The 20,266-nt window shown below is 39.7% G+C and overlaps 1 protein-coding gene across 1 annotated transcript in view; it reads left to right on the top strand.

Moving 5' to 3' along the window:
• The window catches only part of nrip2 (nuclear receptor interacting protein 2), a 36,342-nt gene extending 20,740 nt beyond the window's left edge, over nt 1-15,602 (top strand). The window contains exons 3-6 of the mRNA XM_036576678.1: nt 6,871-6,953; nt 8,491-8,603; nt 10,154-10,206; nt 13,822-15,602. Of these exons, the coding sequence (XP_036432571.1) occupies nt 6,871-6,953; nt 8,491-8,603; nt 10,154-10,206; nt 13,822-13,941 (369 nt within the window). The 3' untranslated portion in view covers nt 13,942-15,602. The remainder of the gene's footprint in view (nt 1-6,870; nt 6,954-8,490; nt 8,604-10,153; nt 10,207-13,821) is intronic.
• Nucleotides 15,603-20,266: the final 4,664 nt, after the last annotated feature.

Here is a 20,266-nt window from a genome sequence, read left to right as displayed (position 1 = left end):
AGCTGAGCTTATGAACTGTCTAGGTGTGGCCAATGACAGCTGGATAATAAAGCACTATGATCTGTCCGAAAACTGTTTCAATAGTGGCGAATGCTACAATATCATTAGTGGCTACTGGACACCTCCAGGAACCAAGAGAATTTTTACTGGTTTCTGTGATTTTCTTCAGCAGGGTTTTATTCAGTTAGTAATCTTAAGGCTCATTACTCAGTAGCTACTATAAATGATTTAATAGCTACTGTGAAACTAATACATAACTTATGAGAAATTGAGGAAATGAAGCCTGGATCTTCCCACGGTACATTAGTGTTGGCAGGATAAAAGAGGAATTCTACTTTTTTTCCCCAAAGTTTCATCAGAATTTCAATCACTAAGATGTAAACAAAGTCATTCAGAGTGGTTTGATGCAGCATTTACAAACCCCATAATGGTACAACAAAATGATCAAATCAGGTACTGAACCATTTGTGTCTAATGAATAAGACAGGATATTAGAACACTTGAAGAGAGGAGAGGTTAAGTTTTGAAAATTATGTCACGACCTTCAACATACCAACATTCTTTTTTTCTGTACATACAACTATGTCCAGCTTATCTTTTAGCTGTTTAAATCAGCTTTGGGCCAAACTATTTTCAATGTGTGCTTTTAACAATAGTTTGGAAAAGAAAACCATAGTCATTATTTTGGGCAAATTCTACTAATGATAGGGAAGATAATTTGATAAACATGAAGCTGAGTGTTGGAGAATATATTCAAAGCATGAAATAGCTATGTATGGTAGCAAAACCTTTGCAGATATTTTGTTTTACTTAAATGAAAGAAAATAAGCTGTCCTCAAACTTTTGATGAGCTACATATTATTAGCCATATATGACAGGTTTAAGTGGCAAAACATCCATCGCTGATGTGCATGTCAGTCCCATTCAAAAAGCCTGTCTTCCAGCCTCATGCCCCTCGACTCAGTGGCTCAGTATTGATGCTGTGATTGAGCGGAGTAAAAATAGAGCTTCAATTAAAGCCGATTAAGCCCAAGGGGTGGGAGTGAGCACGGAGCTGCTCATTTCCTCACAGCCTCCTCAAGTCAACTGAGAGTTCAACTCCAGTTTAGGAGCATTCAGAGCCACGCTCAGTGTCCGAGCCAATGAAACTACAAGGTGTGATGTGGTGGGATTATTTGCCTGCTGCATCACCACATACGTTGGTTGGCTGAACGCTCTAGACCTCATATATGTTGGGGATTCTCTTCACAGTAGGCACACTGAGAGAGGGGAAACATTCATTAGCATTTAAATGGAGCAGTGATGAGGTGATGACTATGTGGGACAGCTTTTACCAAAGCAATTCACAGCAACACATTAATGTTTCTTCTTCTGGAAAGATTGTCTACTCTGATCAGGGCAGTGAAATCATGCATAAGGGTACTTTGTGCAAAGCTGCCATTATGAGAGACTAATGAATGAGCTCAATTCCAGATCCTAAACTCCTAAAATATTAGAGGGCAACCTCATGGCCATCCTGGCATTCAGAGAAGGTCTAATGATTTCTGGGAACTAATGCATGCATGTCTGTCATTTTTAGTTGATTTTTGTTCAATAGAATCCTGCTTGTATTTAAACTCTGCAAATATTACAGCACTACTCTTGTTTCATTTTTAAGTTCTGGATGGAAACAAAAGAGTTAAGTTCTTCAAACACTGAGTGGAAAATTGGCCAATCATGAATGGTTTTTCTTTGTGGTATCTAGGTAGATTATAGCTAAGCAAGCTCTCCTATTGGTCAGGACTTTAAGAACTGAAAAGAAGTCCTAACATGTTAGATTAACCATCAACATAATTACAAAGTAATAGAAAAATCAATCAATCATGTTTTGATTTCCAATAGACAGGATCAATAAGATGAGAAAAAAGGTCACTCTAGGCCTTCTGGAAGCCTTAGACACATCACTAGTTGTGAATATGAAAGACAGCCTTATTAATGGAAATGGAAAACAGCAGCAGCCTCACTCTTCAGAGTCACTCTGAAATTGCTAATATTCATCTGTCACAAGCTTCAAATGAAAACATAGTATTTCTTTAAGTAGCTTTAAAAGTCTGTGTTTAATCTACAACGACCAACAAATATTGCTGCAAACTGCTGTTAGTTTACCGCTAACAAACTACTAGGACCCCAAAGGGATGCTGGCAGAAATTAGCATCATCGTAGAAGTGTGTTTTTTCCATCTCAGTTTTGACAAGGTTTTGACATTTACGGCTCAAATTGAAGCTTTATTAGTCACAGTTAACTAGTGTACAATACAGATACCCACACATACTGTGCTAATTTGTCTGTGCTCAGGTAGCAATGGAGTGGAGTGTTCAAAAAGAAGCATCCCTGTGAGATTGCCTGTTTCTACCTTTCATGATTTGTGCTGTTTTATCAGTTTTCAAATAAAAACAAACTCTATAATTATGCCATGACTATTTTTAAAACTTCACAAGTAGAGAGGGGATTGATAGAGACAGAGTGAGACAAGTATCTGGAGATACACTTGTGTGTGAGCACATTTTCTTCACGCTGTAACTCACATTGAATTACGTTCATGGGTGAGGATGTGATGTCTGACCCAAAAAAGAAAGAAACAAGCCTACACTCTGGACTAGCACTAAACTGGCCAAAGAAGCCAGATAAAACTAAAAAAACAGAGAAAAAAAGGTGAAAGAATTGGAAAGTTCTTTAGGGGGGCTGCAAGATGAAAGACCCAACCAGTGAGGCTGGAAGAATAATTGGGGGCAGACGTCACAGCACTCAAGCATGCGCTTGGAACAACGTTATAACAAGTGGCGGAAACTACTTTTAATGTGGTAGGAAACTTGTCAATGACTGTAATGTCTGTAGAGGTGACGGCTGCTTGCTTTAAGTTGCAGGAAGCTTATGGTGGGGGTGCGACATTGCTTTCAGACGCTTATCACCCTTTATAGAAACTGTGGGCTCACGCAGTGAAGATACTTAACTCTACTTTCTGGCCACGGCGGAAGTGGAGACCACTCAGCCACTCAGAAAAAACACAGTAATTCAGTTAACTCAAATGGTTTCTGGAAAATGATAGCTTTCCATCATTTGAGCTGCCCTAATTTCATTTGTTTGAATAGATTGCATTTATTAGCCTAGTACAAGTTATGCAACTAAAAGCGATTAAGGACAGCCTAAATTAGTCAAGCAGTTATTTCCCAAAACCACTTGAGCAAATTCTATGTTTTTGTAATATGCACACATGATGTTTACAGTTAGGGTGGGGTGTTTCAGAAATTTAACAAGGGACAATGTTGAGTGCCATTTGTGAAGATTCTTAGATGCATATTTTCCCCTAGAAATGCGATTTGTTACAGCTGTGGTTCCCAAAGTCAGTCCTGGGGACCCCATATTCTGCACTTTTTTTGTGTCATCCCTACTCTGAGCCATCTGAAGCAGCACAAGAAGAACTTTCTAACTAGTTGGTGCTGAATCAGGTGTGTTAGATAAGGGAAAGTACAAAAATGTGCATAGTGTGGGTCCCAGGACTGAGATTGGGAACCCCTGTGTTACAGAGTTTTCTTTACAGTGCAGAAATCCTTTAAGAACACACTAGATATAACCACATTTTTTCACACGGCCATTGTGTTTCAAAATTATGGCCAAAATATCTGGTTGGGAGGTGAAACGATTTTTGTTTCTGTTTTTAGCAAAGTCAAAGAAAGTGTGTTCTCCCTTTAAGTTATCTGGTTATTATTTTATGGCAAATTTAAATGTCTCTGAGACATTCTGGGACAGTGTGCAGATGGTAGTTGTCACTATAGCCAAGCGTAAAAGTTGCCATGTACCACTCAAGATAGCAAACTGTTCAGAAGACAATGTGGGTTTATAATGACCCAAAGCCTGATTGTTATTTTTGAAATACGTGCCCACCACTAGTGGTGAAGTTTGACTATTAGAGCTGGGCCTTCAGTTTGGACCATAAATATCAAAAATGAGGAAAAATACCTCTAAGATGATACCAATTTCTGCTAACGCTCCTATGGGATTCTAGTAGTGTGTTAGCCTTTAGCTAATGGCAATTCATATGAAAATTTTTTGTCCATTCCAGATTAAATACAGATATTAAGAAGCTTGTACAAGACATTCTATTCTTGTTTGAAGCTTGTTACAGCCATATGAACATATATTTCATTTTGTAGCAGTTTTACAGTGACTTAAGTAAACAGCTCTGGTGTAGAACTGCCCCTGTTTTCCGTTTCAACTGACTGAAATGCACTGGTCAAGCTACACCTAAAACTCACAGTCAGTGATGTATGTAGGTATAGAGTGACATTTTTTCCTGATGAAATTGTTCCCACTTATTGTACATCAAAATGTAATTGATTATACTGTCAGTTCCTAATTACATTAGTGGTTAATCTGATGTTAGACCTTGAGTCCAGCTCCTGAAGTTGTGACCAGTGGGAGAACTAGCTTGGATTTATCAACATTAATACCACAACACATTTCCAACCAATACTTAACAAGCATGATCCAACCAAGCATGATCCAACCAATACTTAACAAGCATGATGACTATATTAAATAGAAATGGACTCAAAATTACAGACATGTGTTTTTTATTTCGCAGAAATCTTTAGGTTAAACCTAATCATTGAACTTAAGCTAGTTAATACATTTCTACATCTAAACATTGCTATATAATGCCATGCACTTTGTGATTTTAGCTCTCATTGCAGACACGATTAAAAGTTGAAATGAAATGGCTTTATTCACGAGTGCTTTGTGTAGGTTATAATGGAATTCTCTGACTAAAGTGTTTCTCACACAGGTTCAGATTTCTCTTGACAAATCAACGAAAATCAGCACACAGGCATTCAAGCATGCTAGCAATTAAGGTTATCTGCATTGTTATGTATTTCCATATTTCTGCGATGTTGCAAATGTTGTAATCATTTAAACCTTTAAAATCCCAGGATTATTACATACTAAGGCTTATCAGTCAGTAACTACAGGGGCCTCAATGCAAACTGGCTAAGCTGTTCTTAGGTTATAGAAGAGTGTAATAAAACTTTGGGCCCTGCCCATCTAAGGGGCTAACATATAGTCTGTTAGTCACTCAAAGTCACTTAACGCTTCATGGAGCCCAGAAATAGCATGGACAGGCAGTGTCTCTAAACTAGTAGAGCTTTGCTGCCACATTGTGTGGTAGAGCTCAGGCAAGGGGACCTTATGTCAGAAGTGCATCTCAAATCCCCTCACAAAACTGTTGCTTCCTTTTACCACAGGAAGCAATAAATAATTATTGCGTAGTTCTCTTGTAGTTCTCTAGAGGAATTCAGACAGTACTGCTGACCGGACACAAGTGGTCAGGAAATAACTGGTGGTCTGATTAGTTAAGATTCAGTTAAAAGATGGCAATCTTGCTGATTCTACCAATGTCTAACCATTCTGTCACATGTCCACAACAAACAAAGCTAAAAACTATTGATTCATCACATGGGAAACACGGTCAGTTAAATCCTGTTGGGTCTGCTAGAACATGAGGCCAAAGGGTGAGACTAAAAATAAAGTCACAGCAATGAAACACTAATGGTCATTGAGAGTGCCTTCTGTAGTCAGGGGTCTTCCTGTACAGCCCATTATAACTGTGCACCATTAGTTAGGGGTTGTCAAATAATGACCTACACACTGGATCAGGTAATGGCTGAATCATTGTCTTATATAGGACCAGGGTGCTGTTTTCTGCTCCTCACTGTGCTGTATTAAAACATATGTCACAGTGAAGATAAGATAAGATAAGGCTATTTGAACCATTTGTAATTTAACACAATCCTTTCATTCACCTCTTTGAAAAACCACTACATGTTTTGGTCTAAAGGCTTATTTCTAAACTTTATGTCATGGTTTGTCATGTTGCAGTGACTTCTCAAAGAGGGGATTGAAAGGATTCTGTGAAATTACAAATGGTTCAAATAGCCTCATACATACTCTTAGTGTATTGCTATTATTGAATATTGGGTAACACTTTATATGAGGGCCACCTGCGTATGGACTTCATAAGACATAAGCACTGTGTAACATATCCAAAAGCAATAGTTCAGTATTTATGAAAAGCTTATGCCAGCATTTACCAGATGACACAAGATGCTTTATGATGTAAAAGGCATTGTGAAAAACTAAAGTGGACATTTCATTTCATTTATATCACTATTATGAAGCATTATTCCCCAGTAATGAAATATTTAATGTAAAGCTCTAATTAAGAGCACCTGTTCTATGCCCTCAAATGTACATGACAATTTCCAAACATATTCTTTCCTCTGTCTTACAGATTCTTCATAACAGTGTTATAAACAGATCAAACATCAGTCCCTTTAGTTTAAGGGCCCTGACATCAGTGTAAAGTTGTTTACTTTCGTAAAAGATTGTATGTCATCTGCTTAATACTGTCATTAGCTGTTCTTAAATATTCAATTTTTGTATTGTTTTTTAAGTGTCATCCAATGCTTGTGTGGTATCTAATGCCTGTGCATGTGTTATGAAGTCCTCATGTGGCTAGTCTTGAAATAAAGTGTTAATGAGTACAGTCAGTCAGAATCTGCTTTTGTTAAAACAACACCTGCAAATACTTACAGGCATCTTTTTGGTATGTTCAATTAGGCCAAAGTGTGCTTATTTTGTGTATTGTGCTTGCAGGTGTTAGAGGGCAGAAATCAGTTAGCAGGCCAGGGTCTGTACAACAGCAAAGTACTTAATTACTTTATTAATTGTCACTCTTGTTTTATGTGTGAAGCCTCCACCTCTTATGTGAGTGTGATTAGCATTGTGTGAGTGTGCAAGATGGCTGTTTGTGATCTGTAGGTGTTTGTGTTGCAGTGCGGTGATGCTGAGGTGAAGGTCTCCATCAACACAGGCTGTCAGTACAACCACATCTCCAGCACATGCTGCAGGAGACTGGGGTGAGTCAGAACTGCACACACATTTCCTCTTGTTGGGTATTGCAATACTTGGGAGGACACTAACTCAGCTTACACTAACTCAAGTGATACTGTAACACTGTGCAATGGTAACTTTGAAAGCATGTAGGGTTCTCTGGAGGTTGTGTGGTGGTCAGATGATTGTGAGTGGTTTATGTGAGAGTCACAGACAGTGGGGCTGGCTAGCTAGTGATTTTTGTAAAAAAAAATAGTGGTTATCTGACTCGAGTGACGATGTGTGATGATACTGTGATGTTTGCATTTGAGCAATCATTGATCTGCACCAGGGCTGGCCTGGTAACTTAATTCAGCCCTGGATCAGTTTACTACAACCACAACCACAGTGACCTCTTCCCCAACCTGACACCCCCACCCCCTTGGTCAAGACTTGCTATCTTAGTTGCAGTAAGAGGATGCGTCTTTTCGAACAGCAGTAAACACGGTTTATATCTTTAAAATACATGAGCATGAACATGTCAAAGATGCTGTTGCTTGGCTTAGAACTGCAGTGACTGCTAGTCAGCTAGCTAGTTAATTAGCCAGTGTGTGATCGTACATTAACATTAACATAGCCTGAGTGTACAAGCAGACTGAATAAACTGGCTAACTCACCCTTCTGCACTTTGGCACTGTGGTTCCTTGTTCTGATATCCCAAACAAATCGTGTATGCTTATTTTCACTTGTTTAAGTAACTTTCTGTTTTTTATGAAGCTCCCTCCTCTCCTCTTATGCTTCTTGGGTTTTTTTCTAGCTACTTTTTACAGTTTAACTTTCCAAGTTGTTATGATTTTTGCTCTGGAGGTGGCAGAGTTTGTGTAATTGGTGCATAGCTACACAATGAGAATGCATTGGGCTGCTAACGTGTCTAGATATGTGCACTCCAGTATATGCCTGGCACATGCTTTTTGTCCTGAGCAGCCTTCATTCATTTTATATGGTAAACGTGTTCTTTTGAGTGATAAATCACGCTTCAGTATCTGGCAGTCTGATGGATGAATCTGGGTTTGGTGGATGCCAGGAGAACCCTACCTACCAGAATGCATAGTGCCAACAATAAAGTTTGGCAGAGGAGGGCAACATGACACCTCTGGCACATCTGCAAGCTGTTTGATGTCAGTTTGTGGGAGTGGGTAGGTCAGGTTCTCACTCTCTCAGTGGCCCACACACATTTGTCCCGGTCCTCCTGATGGCCAGTCCATTCCTGCTATTTCTTGCTCCCTTCCAGTTCTAAACACTTGGTACCCTGGTAAATTCAGCGTGGGTACTAAGGTCTGCTATAGCATGGTACGGTCACAAAATGTGGGATCATATACTGTCACATACTACACAGACTGGTGGAAAAATGCCTTTAGTCTTTTGTGGGTACTTATGAGGATAATTGTGGGGCTGTAAGTATGCACACAAAGTTAAAGTTAAGGGTAAAACAAATACAGATCTTAAGGCTGTGATGCAATACACCAGTATTTCATCTCTGTTGTTTGTTAATTGCATGTGTGTTTGTGTTTGTGTGTGTTGCAGACTGAAAGCCAGTCCAGAGACTAAGCCTCTCAGTGATTCCATGGTTAATACAGTGACATCTGTGCCGCTCCAGTTTGGTAAAGAGAGGGTGCAGTGTTCTGCTCAGGTCATAGGTAAGACTTCAGCACCCCACCAAGACCGGGTCTGTTTTAAAATCTGCACCAGTACTTAAAAAATCTTTAGACAACTTCCATGACTGTCTTCTGTAAAGGTTGATGGATGAACAGGAAATCAGTGTAGCAATCCTGAACAGTAGTACCGACATACACAGATTTTAGTACTTATGATGTGTTCAGAATGCTTGCGGATGATGGAACAGTATTTGTGTACAGCGCTCCTGAGATTCTTGAGGCTGAAGCTTTAGAATTAGCAAGAAAACAGTAGCTTAGTTAGCCTAGTTAGTTATAGTGATAACTGCTAGTTGCAAACATTTGTAAAAAAGACTCATAAAAATGCTGCATTCAATCACTGAATGGCAAAAAAAGACATACTGACAGAACAGTACAAACACTAAACATGCAATGTTGAAGGGGAATTCCACCAATTGTTCAGAATTTCTGTTTATGTAGATTAGGTTATGATGTAAACAAAGTCATTCAGAGTGGTTTGATGTGAAAGGCCTCATTCTGTAGAATGTTGTTCACAGTGGTGGTGATAGGAACCAGACATCTGAAGCATTTAATGTCTATAAAAACTCCCTTACAGAAAATTTTTAAACACAGTTGTTACAAATATGATACCTGATGTCTGGAACATTATTTTATCATAGTTCTGAGGTAAGATTTTGGCCTAAAAAAGTTTTAGGCAGAGAGGTACATGCAGGGTATTGTAAGGCAAAATAGTACTCAAAGAAACCTTTTGTTTCGGAATAACCTCTATTTTATTATTATCTACATTACATATATAAACCCAGAAGACATTTGTAGGTGTGCAGGTCATTTTGGATAGTGAATAAAATGGCTATATTTGCGTTGTAGACATCATGATCCCTGGTTCCTATAATCACCACTGTAAAGAAGTCTGAGATGGTAGGTTTCTCTACAGTAAACCATTTTACATCATCCCACTCTAAAAGACTGTTTGAATTATGCAGAAATTTAGAAAAATCTGTGGAACTCTGATTTAAATAAAACTGATAGATTATAAGCAACTCATCATAAAAGGCTCTTTGCCCACCAGACAAGGACAAGATTAAGGTTGGGCCTGTTGTAAAAACAATGAGCAGACCACTACTCTAGAACAGGCGAAAATATTGTAGTAAATGGAAAGGGGTCCCCAGGAAATTTGCTACATCATGTTTTACATGACTCCTTCTCAGGCATATCTTCATGGATGGTCTTTGGACGAAATCTCCTGTTACATAAGCTCCAGAGAGCCCGTGAGGGCTGTGAGTGGTCTGAGCCTGCTGCTGACATTTTCCTCCAGCCACGAAGCAGCCAAGACAAAGTGTATCAGGCCGTGGAGGGAGCTATTAGCCCCTAACATGGGGGCACGTGTAGCCACTGCGATGCGCTTTGCATACAGATGCACTACACACCCAGCTAATGAACTCATTTAGGATCCAGCCCTGCTGTGCATCCCACTAATAATACAGAGGCTGAGGATACTCCTGTAGGGGTCATATATGCTCTGTCTCTCAGTCTCTTTCATTCTCCGTTCACAGATGATGAGACGTTTGAGCTACGCCTGGGCCTACACACCCTGCTGGAACTCAAAGTAAGCCTTTTGGTTTTTTTTTCGTCTCTGCTCTTTTCTGGAATTTGGTAGCCACATCTCCTATGAGCATTATGAACCACAGGCTAAAAGTGGGTAGCCTTTGAAGGCTTTGGTTTTCAAAGGCAGGATACAACCCGATAGTATCTACATTGCTCTGCAATTGCATAATGGAAAACTAGCCCCCACACTCGGTTACCCATCAGGCTCAATCTACCCAAACTGTGATTTGATTATAGACATCAAAGCACCACTCTAAAGTCTGGTTTGCCTGTCTGGGGTCTTGACCAATGGAAAAACTAAGATAAGGTAGGGTAATTCAGTGGAGTTCTTAACGGAAGCAAACTTTAATCCAGACATTTCCTCTGGAAAGCCCACAGATTGACTGATTTTGTCCTCTGATAAGTAAGCACAGTGCACATTTGTCGCTTATACAGATCTGAGCACTGCTTGGGAAGTAATGTTAATGCAATAGTTTGGCCAAAAAACAAATTTATACAATATTCTCCTTAAACTAAATGTAGCCGCTGAAAACATGTTAGCTGTTTAAAGTTTGCTTCTTGCTACAGGACTAATGTAGCTAAGTGATGGACCCATCAACTAGTACTGTTCGAATGTCATAACTCAGTCATCACATCATCATCATCACCATCATCATCTTTAACCGTTTAGTCCAGATACGGTCACGGTAGCAGTTGGGAGAGCAGAGAATCCCAGACAACCATGTCCCCCGCAACTTCCTCCAGCTCGTTCCAGGGGACCTCAAGCCGCTCCCAGGCCAACTTAGAGATATTATCCCTCCAGCGGGTCCTAGACTGTCCCCAGGGTCTCGTCCCAGTAGGCAGTGCGTGGTAAACCCCCACACAGAAGCATCCAGGGGGCATACTGATCAGATGCCCAAACCACCTCAACTGGCTCCTCTCAATGCAGAGGAGTAGCGGCTCTACTCCGAGCTCCTCCCGGATGACCGAGCTCCTCACCCTATCAAATAGAGTGTAGCCCACCACCCTGTGAAGAAAGCTCATTTCTGCAGCTTTTGTTCGCGATCTCATTCTTTCGGTCATTACCCACAGCTCATGACCATAGGTGAGGGTCGGGATGTACACCAACCGGTAAACAGGGAGCTTTGCCTTATGGCTCCGCTCCCTCTTCACCACTACAGTCCGGAACAGTGACTGCACTACTGCTGTCACCTGTCCCAGCCTGTGGCTGATCTCACCATCCCTCTTCCCATCGCTCGTGAACAAGACCCCGACGTTAAACTCCTCCACCTGGGGCAGGTCCTTTCCCCTTACCTGGAGTGGGCATGCCATCCTTTTCCGGGCTAGGACCATGGACTCAGACTAAGTCATCACATACTTGCCTCAAACCATGTCGAGCTGTTAAGTGATCTCATATAGACTTCAGGACATTGTATAACATACTGTTATCTATAGATAAGTACAAAAGTATGTCATGTAGCTAAAAATAGTAGCAACAGCCTCCTTGAAACATGAATGGCTGATATTTTTGTCCACTTTTTATAGATAACTATACATTTGTGTGTAATTTAGATTTACTTTGCTTTAAGCTTGGTCATCACTATATACTGAAAATCCATATAAGTAGCTCTGAAATCACTAAGGCAGAAACTTCTTGCCTTCTTTTCAAGACGGTGCTGATGGTAGCAGGGCCTGAGGGACACCAGCTACAATTTTTGTCCCATTATGTGCCTGTGTCTGACTGATTCAATTGGGAATTTCATTTCATTTTCAGCACTGTTACAAAGTGTTCAAAGTAGCCCAAAAATAGACATGTTCTTAAAAAAGGGGGAGTGGGGGGATGGGGCAGTTGGAGAACGAGCATTAGTATTAGAATCGTCACTCGTCTCAGAGGAAACAGTTCCATGCATGGAAGAAAAGAGGCTCTGAAGCTCGATGAGTGCTAGAAAGTATGTACATTTCTGACACTTTGTCACTCACATTTATACTCACGCAGTGTTTTGTAGCATATATCTTAGATACACTAAGAATATTATCATACAACTAGAAGCAGTGTTTCACTGAGCATGTAAATGAGCAGGAGAGAGGAGTTTCCCCCACACAGAAACGGCATCCAAATTTTGCTGTAAACATACTGTAATTAAATATGGTTACAATTTATATTACATTTAGTCAATTCCATGCATGTACAGAAAAATGGATTGATGGTTGGATTTTTAGTTTTTGAATGATAATAATTTAGCTTTTATTTGAGTATATTTATGTGGAAAAGAACCTATTTTAGCTCAGCGACTGATTTGCTGTTGCTCAGATTTCTCACTTCTGATCTATATTATTGTATTTTACACAAGCGTTTCCCAACCTTGGTCCTGGGGTCCCCTCTGGCCTACAAAAAATATGAAAATATGCAGGACAGGAGCTTCCGAGTGGTGTAACCGCTTCGTTATTCAGTCTCAAGATTTGAACCCACAACCATTTCAAGGCAGACCCACTGCTCCTACCTCTAGGCCAGGGGTCAATGATCCAAACATTAAGAACAGCCAATTTATCCTTTCAACAAAAATCATTCTGCCACAACATTTTATGTTCATTTATCGAAGTAATGTTTTACAGTCTGTAAATATGTCTCAGTATGTGCTAATATACTAATATAGGCTAAATATATAAACAAAAACACAGACTTACTTTGCTCTGCATTAAGCTTTAGCTCAGCTATAGCCACTTTTCTCGTATCTCCAACAGGAAGATAGGATCTTCTGCAAAAGTAGAATAATTTCTTGTAAAATGTCTCTCAATGTTTGGCGTTTTACGAGGCTGAAGTCAGCTTCGCATTTGCCAGCTTCTTGTTCGAATTTTCCCGTTCCACCTTATAGGGTGCATGTAACTGCTGCACCATTTAAGGTGGAACAGGAAAATTCGAGCGAGACGCTAACTTCAGCTTCACAACTTTTTTAGTGTTTGACGGTTTCTTGTTGCAGATTAAACATATCAGGAAACCAGCCGCTTATAAATGCAAAGAAGTCCATTCATCTCCAAAATATTAATGTTCAGCTAAAATCTTTCACTTTGCTGTTTCATTAGCTACTTGCTAGGTGACATTGTCTGTGTTGCTATGGTGACCAGCAGTCTGCATGCCAACCTTTAAGCTTAAAGGGTGAATAGCAGTTATAGATTAACTCCAGCGTTTAAGTCCATTTATTGTCAAAACTGTGTTAGAACGATCAGTAGAGCTTTATTTTACTGCAAAGGAGGATTATTTTATTTTACCTAAAAATCAAATTCTGCTGTGGAGCCACAACAGGGTACTAAAAAGCTGCATGTGGCTCCAAAGCCAAATGTTATAAACCCTTGCACTAGGCCAACCAGGATTACATATACTACACGTCAGGACCAGGGCTTGGAAGCTGTGTCAGAGAAGCACCTTACAAACGTATTTCAACGTTTCTAGTTGAGTCACTTCTACTTTCACTGAAGTAACACAATCTTTTCTGGAGGATGTCTTTAGGCTGCTCTACCCTCTGTTAACTTAATATAACACTAGCTGAAAATACATAGGCATAGTGTCCACCCTATTTAAGTGTAGTAACACAATAATAAGAACCATGTGTGGTAAGATGCTGCTCTTTGTTGCCCACAGTGTTGCATTGACCTGAACGTTAGAGTGCTCCGCCTCCACAACACCGGGGAGGAGCTTCCCTTCTTGGAGACACCTACCTGCAGCCAGTGCCATCACCATGATGACAACAAGAACCTGTGACCTTTGACCTTCCTCTTTATCATGACCAAACCCCCAACAAATTGGGGGGGTAAGTGGAGGTAAACAGGAAGTATTTGTGGGAGGGAATCTGCCTCTGAGTGTGTTTGGACTACAGCATCACTCAGTGTTGTCACTTGGCCAGAACAACTCTAAGTCCTTTCCACTCAGCCTCCTCTTTTTCCTCCCCCTTTCTCCTCCACCCATCTTCTTGTGTTGTTTTCTGTGTCATTTACATCATTTTGCAAATCATTGTTTTCCCCCTTTACTGAATAAGTCTTTATTTTGTGGAACAAATGTGTGCTATGAGGGAGGACAGATTTATATGTGTCGTTCTCGCTAATATGTTTTAAATTGCTTTGTTTCTTATAATCAGACCAAATATAATCATAATGATACAGCCAACACAGTACATGAGTACTTAAATCTTAAATAAATCAAAATTACACACAAATGTGATTTGCTGTATAAAATTACAACATAGTTAAATAGTTTGGAGATTAAGATTTCTGTAAAGAGCCTCAGAATTAGAAATGTGTTGCCTTTTTAATGTCTGACCTATGAAGCTCGCGCAAAGGAGTTAATGCTTTCAAGCTACCACCAAAGTAAAAACTGTTAATTGGCCCCCCTTGGTGTATGGGTTAATCATAATTTGAGGGAAAATGTCAAAACACTGAACAAAATTGGGAGTAAAGCTAAAAGTAAAGCTCTGTCCTCAAGGCTTTTACCCACAGGAAAATGTGGAGAAGAACGTCATTAGCACCTAATGCTAGGCCGGGCTTCTGTTACCCTTCTCAAATGTTAATTGAGCCCTTGGGCTGGCTCTCGACTCCATATGTATGTCAGACATATCAGGACATTCCAGATGCAAGACTTTGTAGATGTATATCCCTGTTTTTTTTAAATCATTGACAAATTAATGTGAGTCTAAGGGGGGTATGTGTTTGATTTGTGTTGCTAGCATCTTCTAGACATTTATGTGTTTTCTAACCGTTTGTGTTCAACACATGCAGGTAGAAATATGGCTAAAGCTGGTCCACCACTTCTCAAGCCAAATTCCTATTCAATGGTACCAAATTCCAGTCTATCCTGCCTTTGCTCACTTCACCTTTAAAAGTGAGAACATAGCACCAGAGGTTTATCTCTAAAACAAGGCCTCACTGGGTTTCATTCACTCCTAAGCACCTGCTCTGTCTTAGTTTCAGTCAGAAATCTGCCTGGTGCAGCTTCTTGTGGTTCAGATCTACTGTGACTAACACTAAGATTTCACATTGGCTGATTTGTTTTTTTTGCATCTCTACACCACTGCAATGGAGAGAACACGTCAAAACGAAAGGGCGCCTGCGTCTCGCATGCTGCCCACACAGCACTTGCCCTTGATCCATTTTGAATGGTGTGAGTAACCGAGAGGACAGCACACAATGCTCAATCTGCTAAATCATCTGGCCTCTGTCACTTGCAGCGCCGCTTTGGATCTCTCATCGGAGGTCATTCACGCTTAGATTTGCTCTGCTTTTGTGTCCGCCTCTGACGTACTGCGGTTCTTTGTATGCTTTGGAGGAAGGAAAATTGATGTACGAAAGAGTTTATTTTTGGTGTTTTTTTTTTCTTTTCTCTGAAGTGTATTTTCTCTGCCTAATAAAAATATGTATTCTGGCTATGAATGTGTCTATAGACTGGAAATGATATACTTATGTGTATATATACATATATACATACATACACACACTTATGCACATTTTAATGCCCAATAAATGCTTATTTGCTCAATTTAACATATTGAAAAAAAAGAAAAATGTGGACACAGCAAAAGTTTATATTTTATGGTTTTTTTTTTCCAATATGTTAATCTCAGCAAAAAAAATAGAAATTTAGCACTAAAATCAATATGAAAAATGGCATATTTTAAGTTTTCCCTGTAGTGGAACTTATTTTCACTTAGAAAATCCATAGAACATGTCATTTGACCAATGGTGATCAAACCTTTGCATACCACTTTATAGACTGTATATAACATATATATATATATATATATATATATATAAATATATATATATATATATATATGTACAGCTTTTTATACATACATACATACACACAGCTTTACATGGAATCAACAGAAATGGTTCAAAATAAAATCTTTACATATTATGTAATGGATGGAACACTTCAGTTAAAGAGACTATAAATCACAATCAGCACGGTTTTTCACTGAGCTCTCTCACCTCCAGCTCTGGTGGTTCTCATGGTTGTGTGCCAGTGATGTGATCTCACCCAGGATGGGTAGAATGCTATTTAAAATCTCTTTTCATGTGGCAGTGGAGAGTAAGCAGATGTTCCCACAGCCAACGAGAGCCAAGAGGCCTGCCTCCAGTGACCCTGTCCCACAGATACTGCCTCCTCTGGGACCGGTCCATTACCCATTGCCAGGGTCACCAAATCTTCAGGAGCTTTAAGAACAAAGCTTAATGACATTTATCCAAAATGAGCCAAAACAGCCCAAATGAACCACTATTCATGCTGGATTAACCATAATCTAATTTGGAATGGATTTGGCTATATAAGGTATCTGTTTGAAAGTCCCATGGACAGGCTGGATTGAAATGTCATAGCCCAGATATACACATCAGCATTGCAAGAACATTTTTATTACATTATTTTAACAGGACTGCTATTACTAAACTCCACGTTCAATATATTACAGAAGGTTAATTATTACTTATTATTACTGTCAAACTTCATACATACAGCAGCTTCTGGAACACACATTACATGACTTCCTCAGGCAAAACTAATTAATCTCAAAGAGGGTTTAAATAAAACTATAATCTAGGAGGACTGTTTCTAGACGTTAACAGCCAGTTCTGGTCATCTTTAGCCAAACCCTGCATCCCAGTCCCTACTGGGGCAACAAACTCAGTGTGGTTTAACAAACACTAATCCCTATTCTAAGACCACTGGAATAGTCTTCCTTTGGCTCCCTCAAATAGTGTAATATAAAGGATCCTGTAGGAAGGGTGAGGCTAAAGCAATTTCTATAGCCAGTAAGTAAGCAAATGTGGCTAAGTAGTGTAAGGAGACATAGCTACCATTATTATCAATATGCTGTTCTCCCACAGTTCTTTTGTCACTAATGGATTTCCTCCCTTCGTGGGTTTTAACATAAAAGCAGCAGCATCCAGGCCTTGTAAGCAGCAATTCACACTGAAGAACAAAACGTCTCCTGCTCAGAAAAAAAGGACATGGCTTTAGCTGCACCACTGCTGTTCAACATCCCACAATGCATTAGGAGGCCTGTGGCACTTTCTTCTGACTGACTGCACATGCCACATCCTGTCACAGCTACATTGGGTGGTCTTATTCCAGTAGTACTACGAAAAGCAAAGAACAACTAGTACTGCCTGTTTATAGCTTACAGACATGAATCGGGGCCATTTTGACACCTTTACACCTTCCTTTTCTGGAAAAATACGTCTGTTAAGAGACTGAAAAATGTCTTGTTATGTGTGGACACCTGTACTACTTACCAAAGTGTTCATAAGTGATCATTTTCCCACTCTTTCATTAGATAGAACAGGTTAAATTGTTCAAACTTTCTGTGCGTCTGTAGAGATATTCATGAATCAGAATATCTCTGCCATTATAAAGATTTACAAACCTTAACCTCTGAAAATTAGGTTTCCTTGGAACTGCTGTAAAAGAACCAACAGTTCTTTTATAAAGAACTTTTGACTTGATGGTTCTTTAAATCAATACTTAAGCATTTTTTAATCTAGCATCTTTTTAGTCTCTGCTACACATAAATATGTATTGGGCAAAGCAGCATTTGCTGATATATGATTTGTACTTTGACTCAAAGTGAAAGGCTACATATTGACATCACTGTACAGTCTTCATATGTGCTTTATAGTTCTTACTTATGCAACTAAATACAATATAGAGGTGTACACTGATAGTAGCTTTGTCTTGAAGCATATTTAAATAATCATGTGTGTAACAACAGATTCTGTTTCAGCTACAATTTACACTGTGCAATACAGAATAAAGTAGAGATTAGCATAACATGGGGTTCCCCATGACTTCTCTACACACTTAAAATGACGGTTCCTCACCCTTTGCATGATTAAAGGGCTCTTTGCATCATGAAATGGTTCTTCAGATTGATGGAAAATCTATAGGTTCTATATAGAACCTTTCTGAAAAGGGTTCTATGCATTGCACCAAAAATGGTTGTTCTATTGTAACAAGCTTTAACAATATAAGAATCCTTTTTGGTGCTACATAGAACCCTTTTCTGAAAGGGTTCTATATGGAACCATCTATGGCACATTCTCCATCAATCTGAAGAACCCTTTCATGATGCAAAAAACCCTTTAATCATGCAAAGTGTTCTTTTGTTCATGGTTCTATACAGAACCATTTTCTTTACTACAGAATCCTTGAAGAACCATCATTTTTAAGTGTGTACAGTTCAACCTCCCCTAAAACCTCCTCTCCCTCTTCTATTTCATCTGGTGTTCTCCTCTCTCATTGCCTCTTTTGTGTTTTCTTTTTAGAAGAAACTTTGTCTCTTTGACTTGAGCCTTCCAATTCTATACAGTGTTGCTAAATTGCCGACTTGACTGACAACTACTATGTGACTTACTAAGAAATATGTATATTGCTAGTCATGTAATTAACACCCATGTTGGTTTAATATTCATTATTTAATTTGACAAGAGGCTAAATGGAATTAACAAAGAACAGCTGTTCAGTCTGAAATCAGTTGTGACCAAAACTAAAGTTTATATTTTGTTCAAGGTAGTGCTTCTTCACTCATTTGCTCAGTTGAAGGATGTTTCTGTAGCTAGCCAGCCCCAGGGCATTTCACAGGCCATTTGCTGAGTGTTTTGCTCTGAAAATACTCTCACAGTTTTACATGAAAATGAAAAACGTTTGAAAATAGACATCTCAAATCAATATAACTCTTGCTATGCACAACCCACCTACACCTACACTTAACTTGACTCTATGGCCATTAGTCAGTCAGAGGAACGAACAGCAGTCTAATCTGAACACACACTCGATATGCATAAAATGTTGTCTCTGCCTTGAAAAGGTGACTAAACTAAAACAGACATAATTAATATGCGTAATTAATATTTGAGTGAAAAACATGTATTTTAGTCATACTTTGAAAAACTGGAGGCTGTGAACAACACAATTAGTGTAAGTCAGCAGTCTAAGAAAGGAGACATGAGATAAGAGATACTACTCATATAAGTTCCATACAAAGTGGGGATCCCAAACTATAGGGAATGAAAATGTTCCACTGGGAAGGGAACTTCAAAGCACATAGAAAGTAGTGAACAACAGTTTATCACTTTGCAGAAAACTGTAGGAAACTTTACCCATCAGTCATTGCTGGTCTCTTTTAGCTGTTTAATTATGATGCTGCAGGACTTTCCAGTTAAAGGTATTCATGAACTGCAGCTCCAGTGCTCAAGTGTGCAGGGAATATAAAGGACTGCTCAGGGACCCTGTGGAATGGAATGCAGCTTTAGACGCATCTTAGAATGCAAAACACAACTCATGAATGCGTTGATTTGTCAGTTCATGGTTACTTACCATCATTCACTTGTAACATAACAAAGCCTTTAGCCGGTGGGACTGCTCTGTTATTTGATGCGTTAACAGCGAGCCCTGAGACGAAGAAGGCAGGCAGAAGAGACTGTGACAGGCAGCATGAGATACAACACTGCTCAGGTGGGGTTTGGGGCTGGATTATGATTGACACATTGCTTTGGCTCTGGATGTAACAGACCTTAAAAGAAGAATAAACAAGCACATCCAGCTCAACAAGAACACTGTCTGTCCATTCCACATGGATAGAAGTGGGGCTCGTCACAGGAGGATAGTTCTGTCTCTTAGGAGAGCAGATATTTCCGTCCACCTTACAGGGAAGACACACAGGGAACCCGGAGGGAGAGGGGAATACTGATCAGAAATACAGTCACACACACAGCATGCTGAATGACAGAGTGGAAAATCCCAGAGCAAAGGACGGAGAGAGAGAGCGATACAGACACTGGGGTTTCTTCCTGCCCATAATGAGCTCTGTGATGAACAGTAGGATCCGGTTTTGCAGGCTGAAGCTGTGTCGGAACTACTGTGGTGTTTCATATTGCATCCTAACGAGTAATGAATATACACTGGCACAAGCGAAGACATTTGATTCAAACCCCGCTGCCTTCAGGATAAATAAAAGGGTTTATTAAAACAGCCGCTTACGCCTCCGTCCTAAGAGGAGCGGCCCAGAGGATCATCAGCCAGTGGGGTATTAAAGCCA

The sequence above is a fragment of the Colossoma macropomum genome, unplaced genomic scaffold, assembly GCF_904425465.1.
Source record: "Colossoma macropomum unplaced genomic scaffold, Colossoma_macropomum, whole genome shotgun sequence".
Taxonomy (NCBI): Eukaryota; Metazoa; Chordata; class Actinopteri; order Characiformes; family Serrasalmidae; genus Colossoma; species Colossoma macropomum.
Note: the sequence above shows the minus strand (reverse complement) of the source record. Positions and strands in the feature narration are given on the sequence as shown.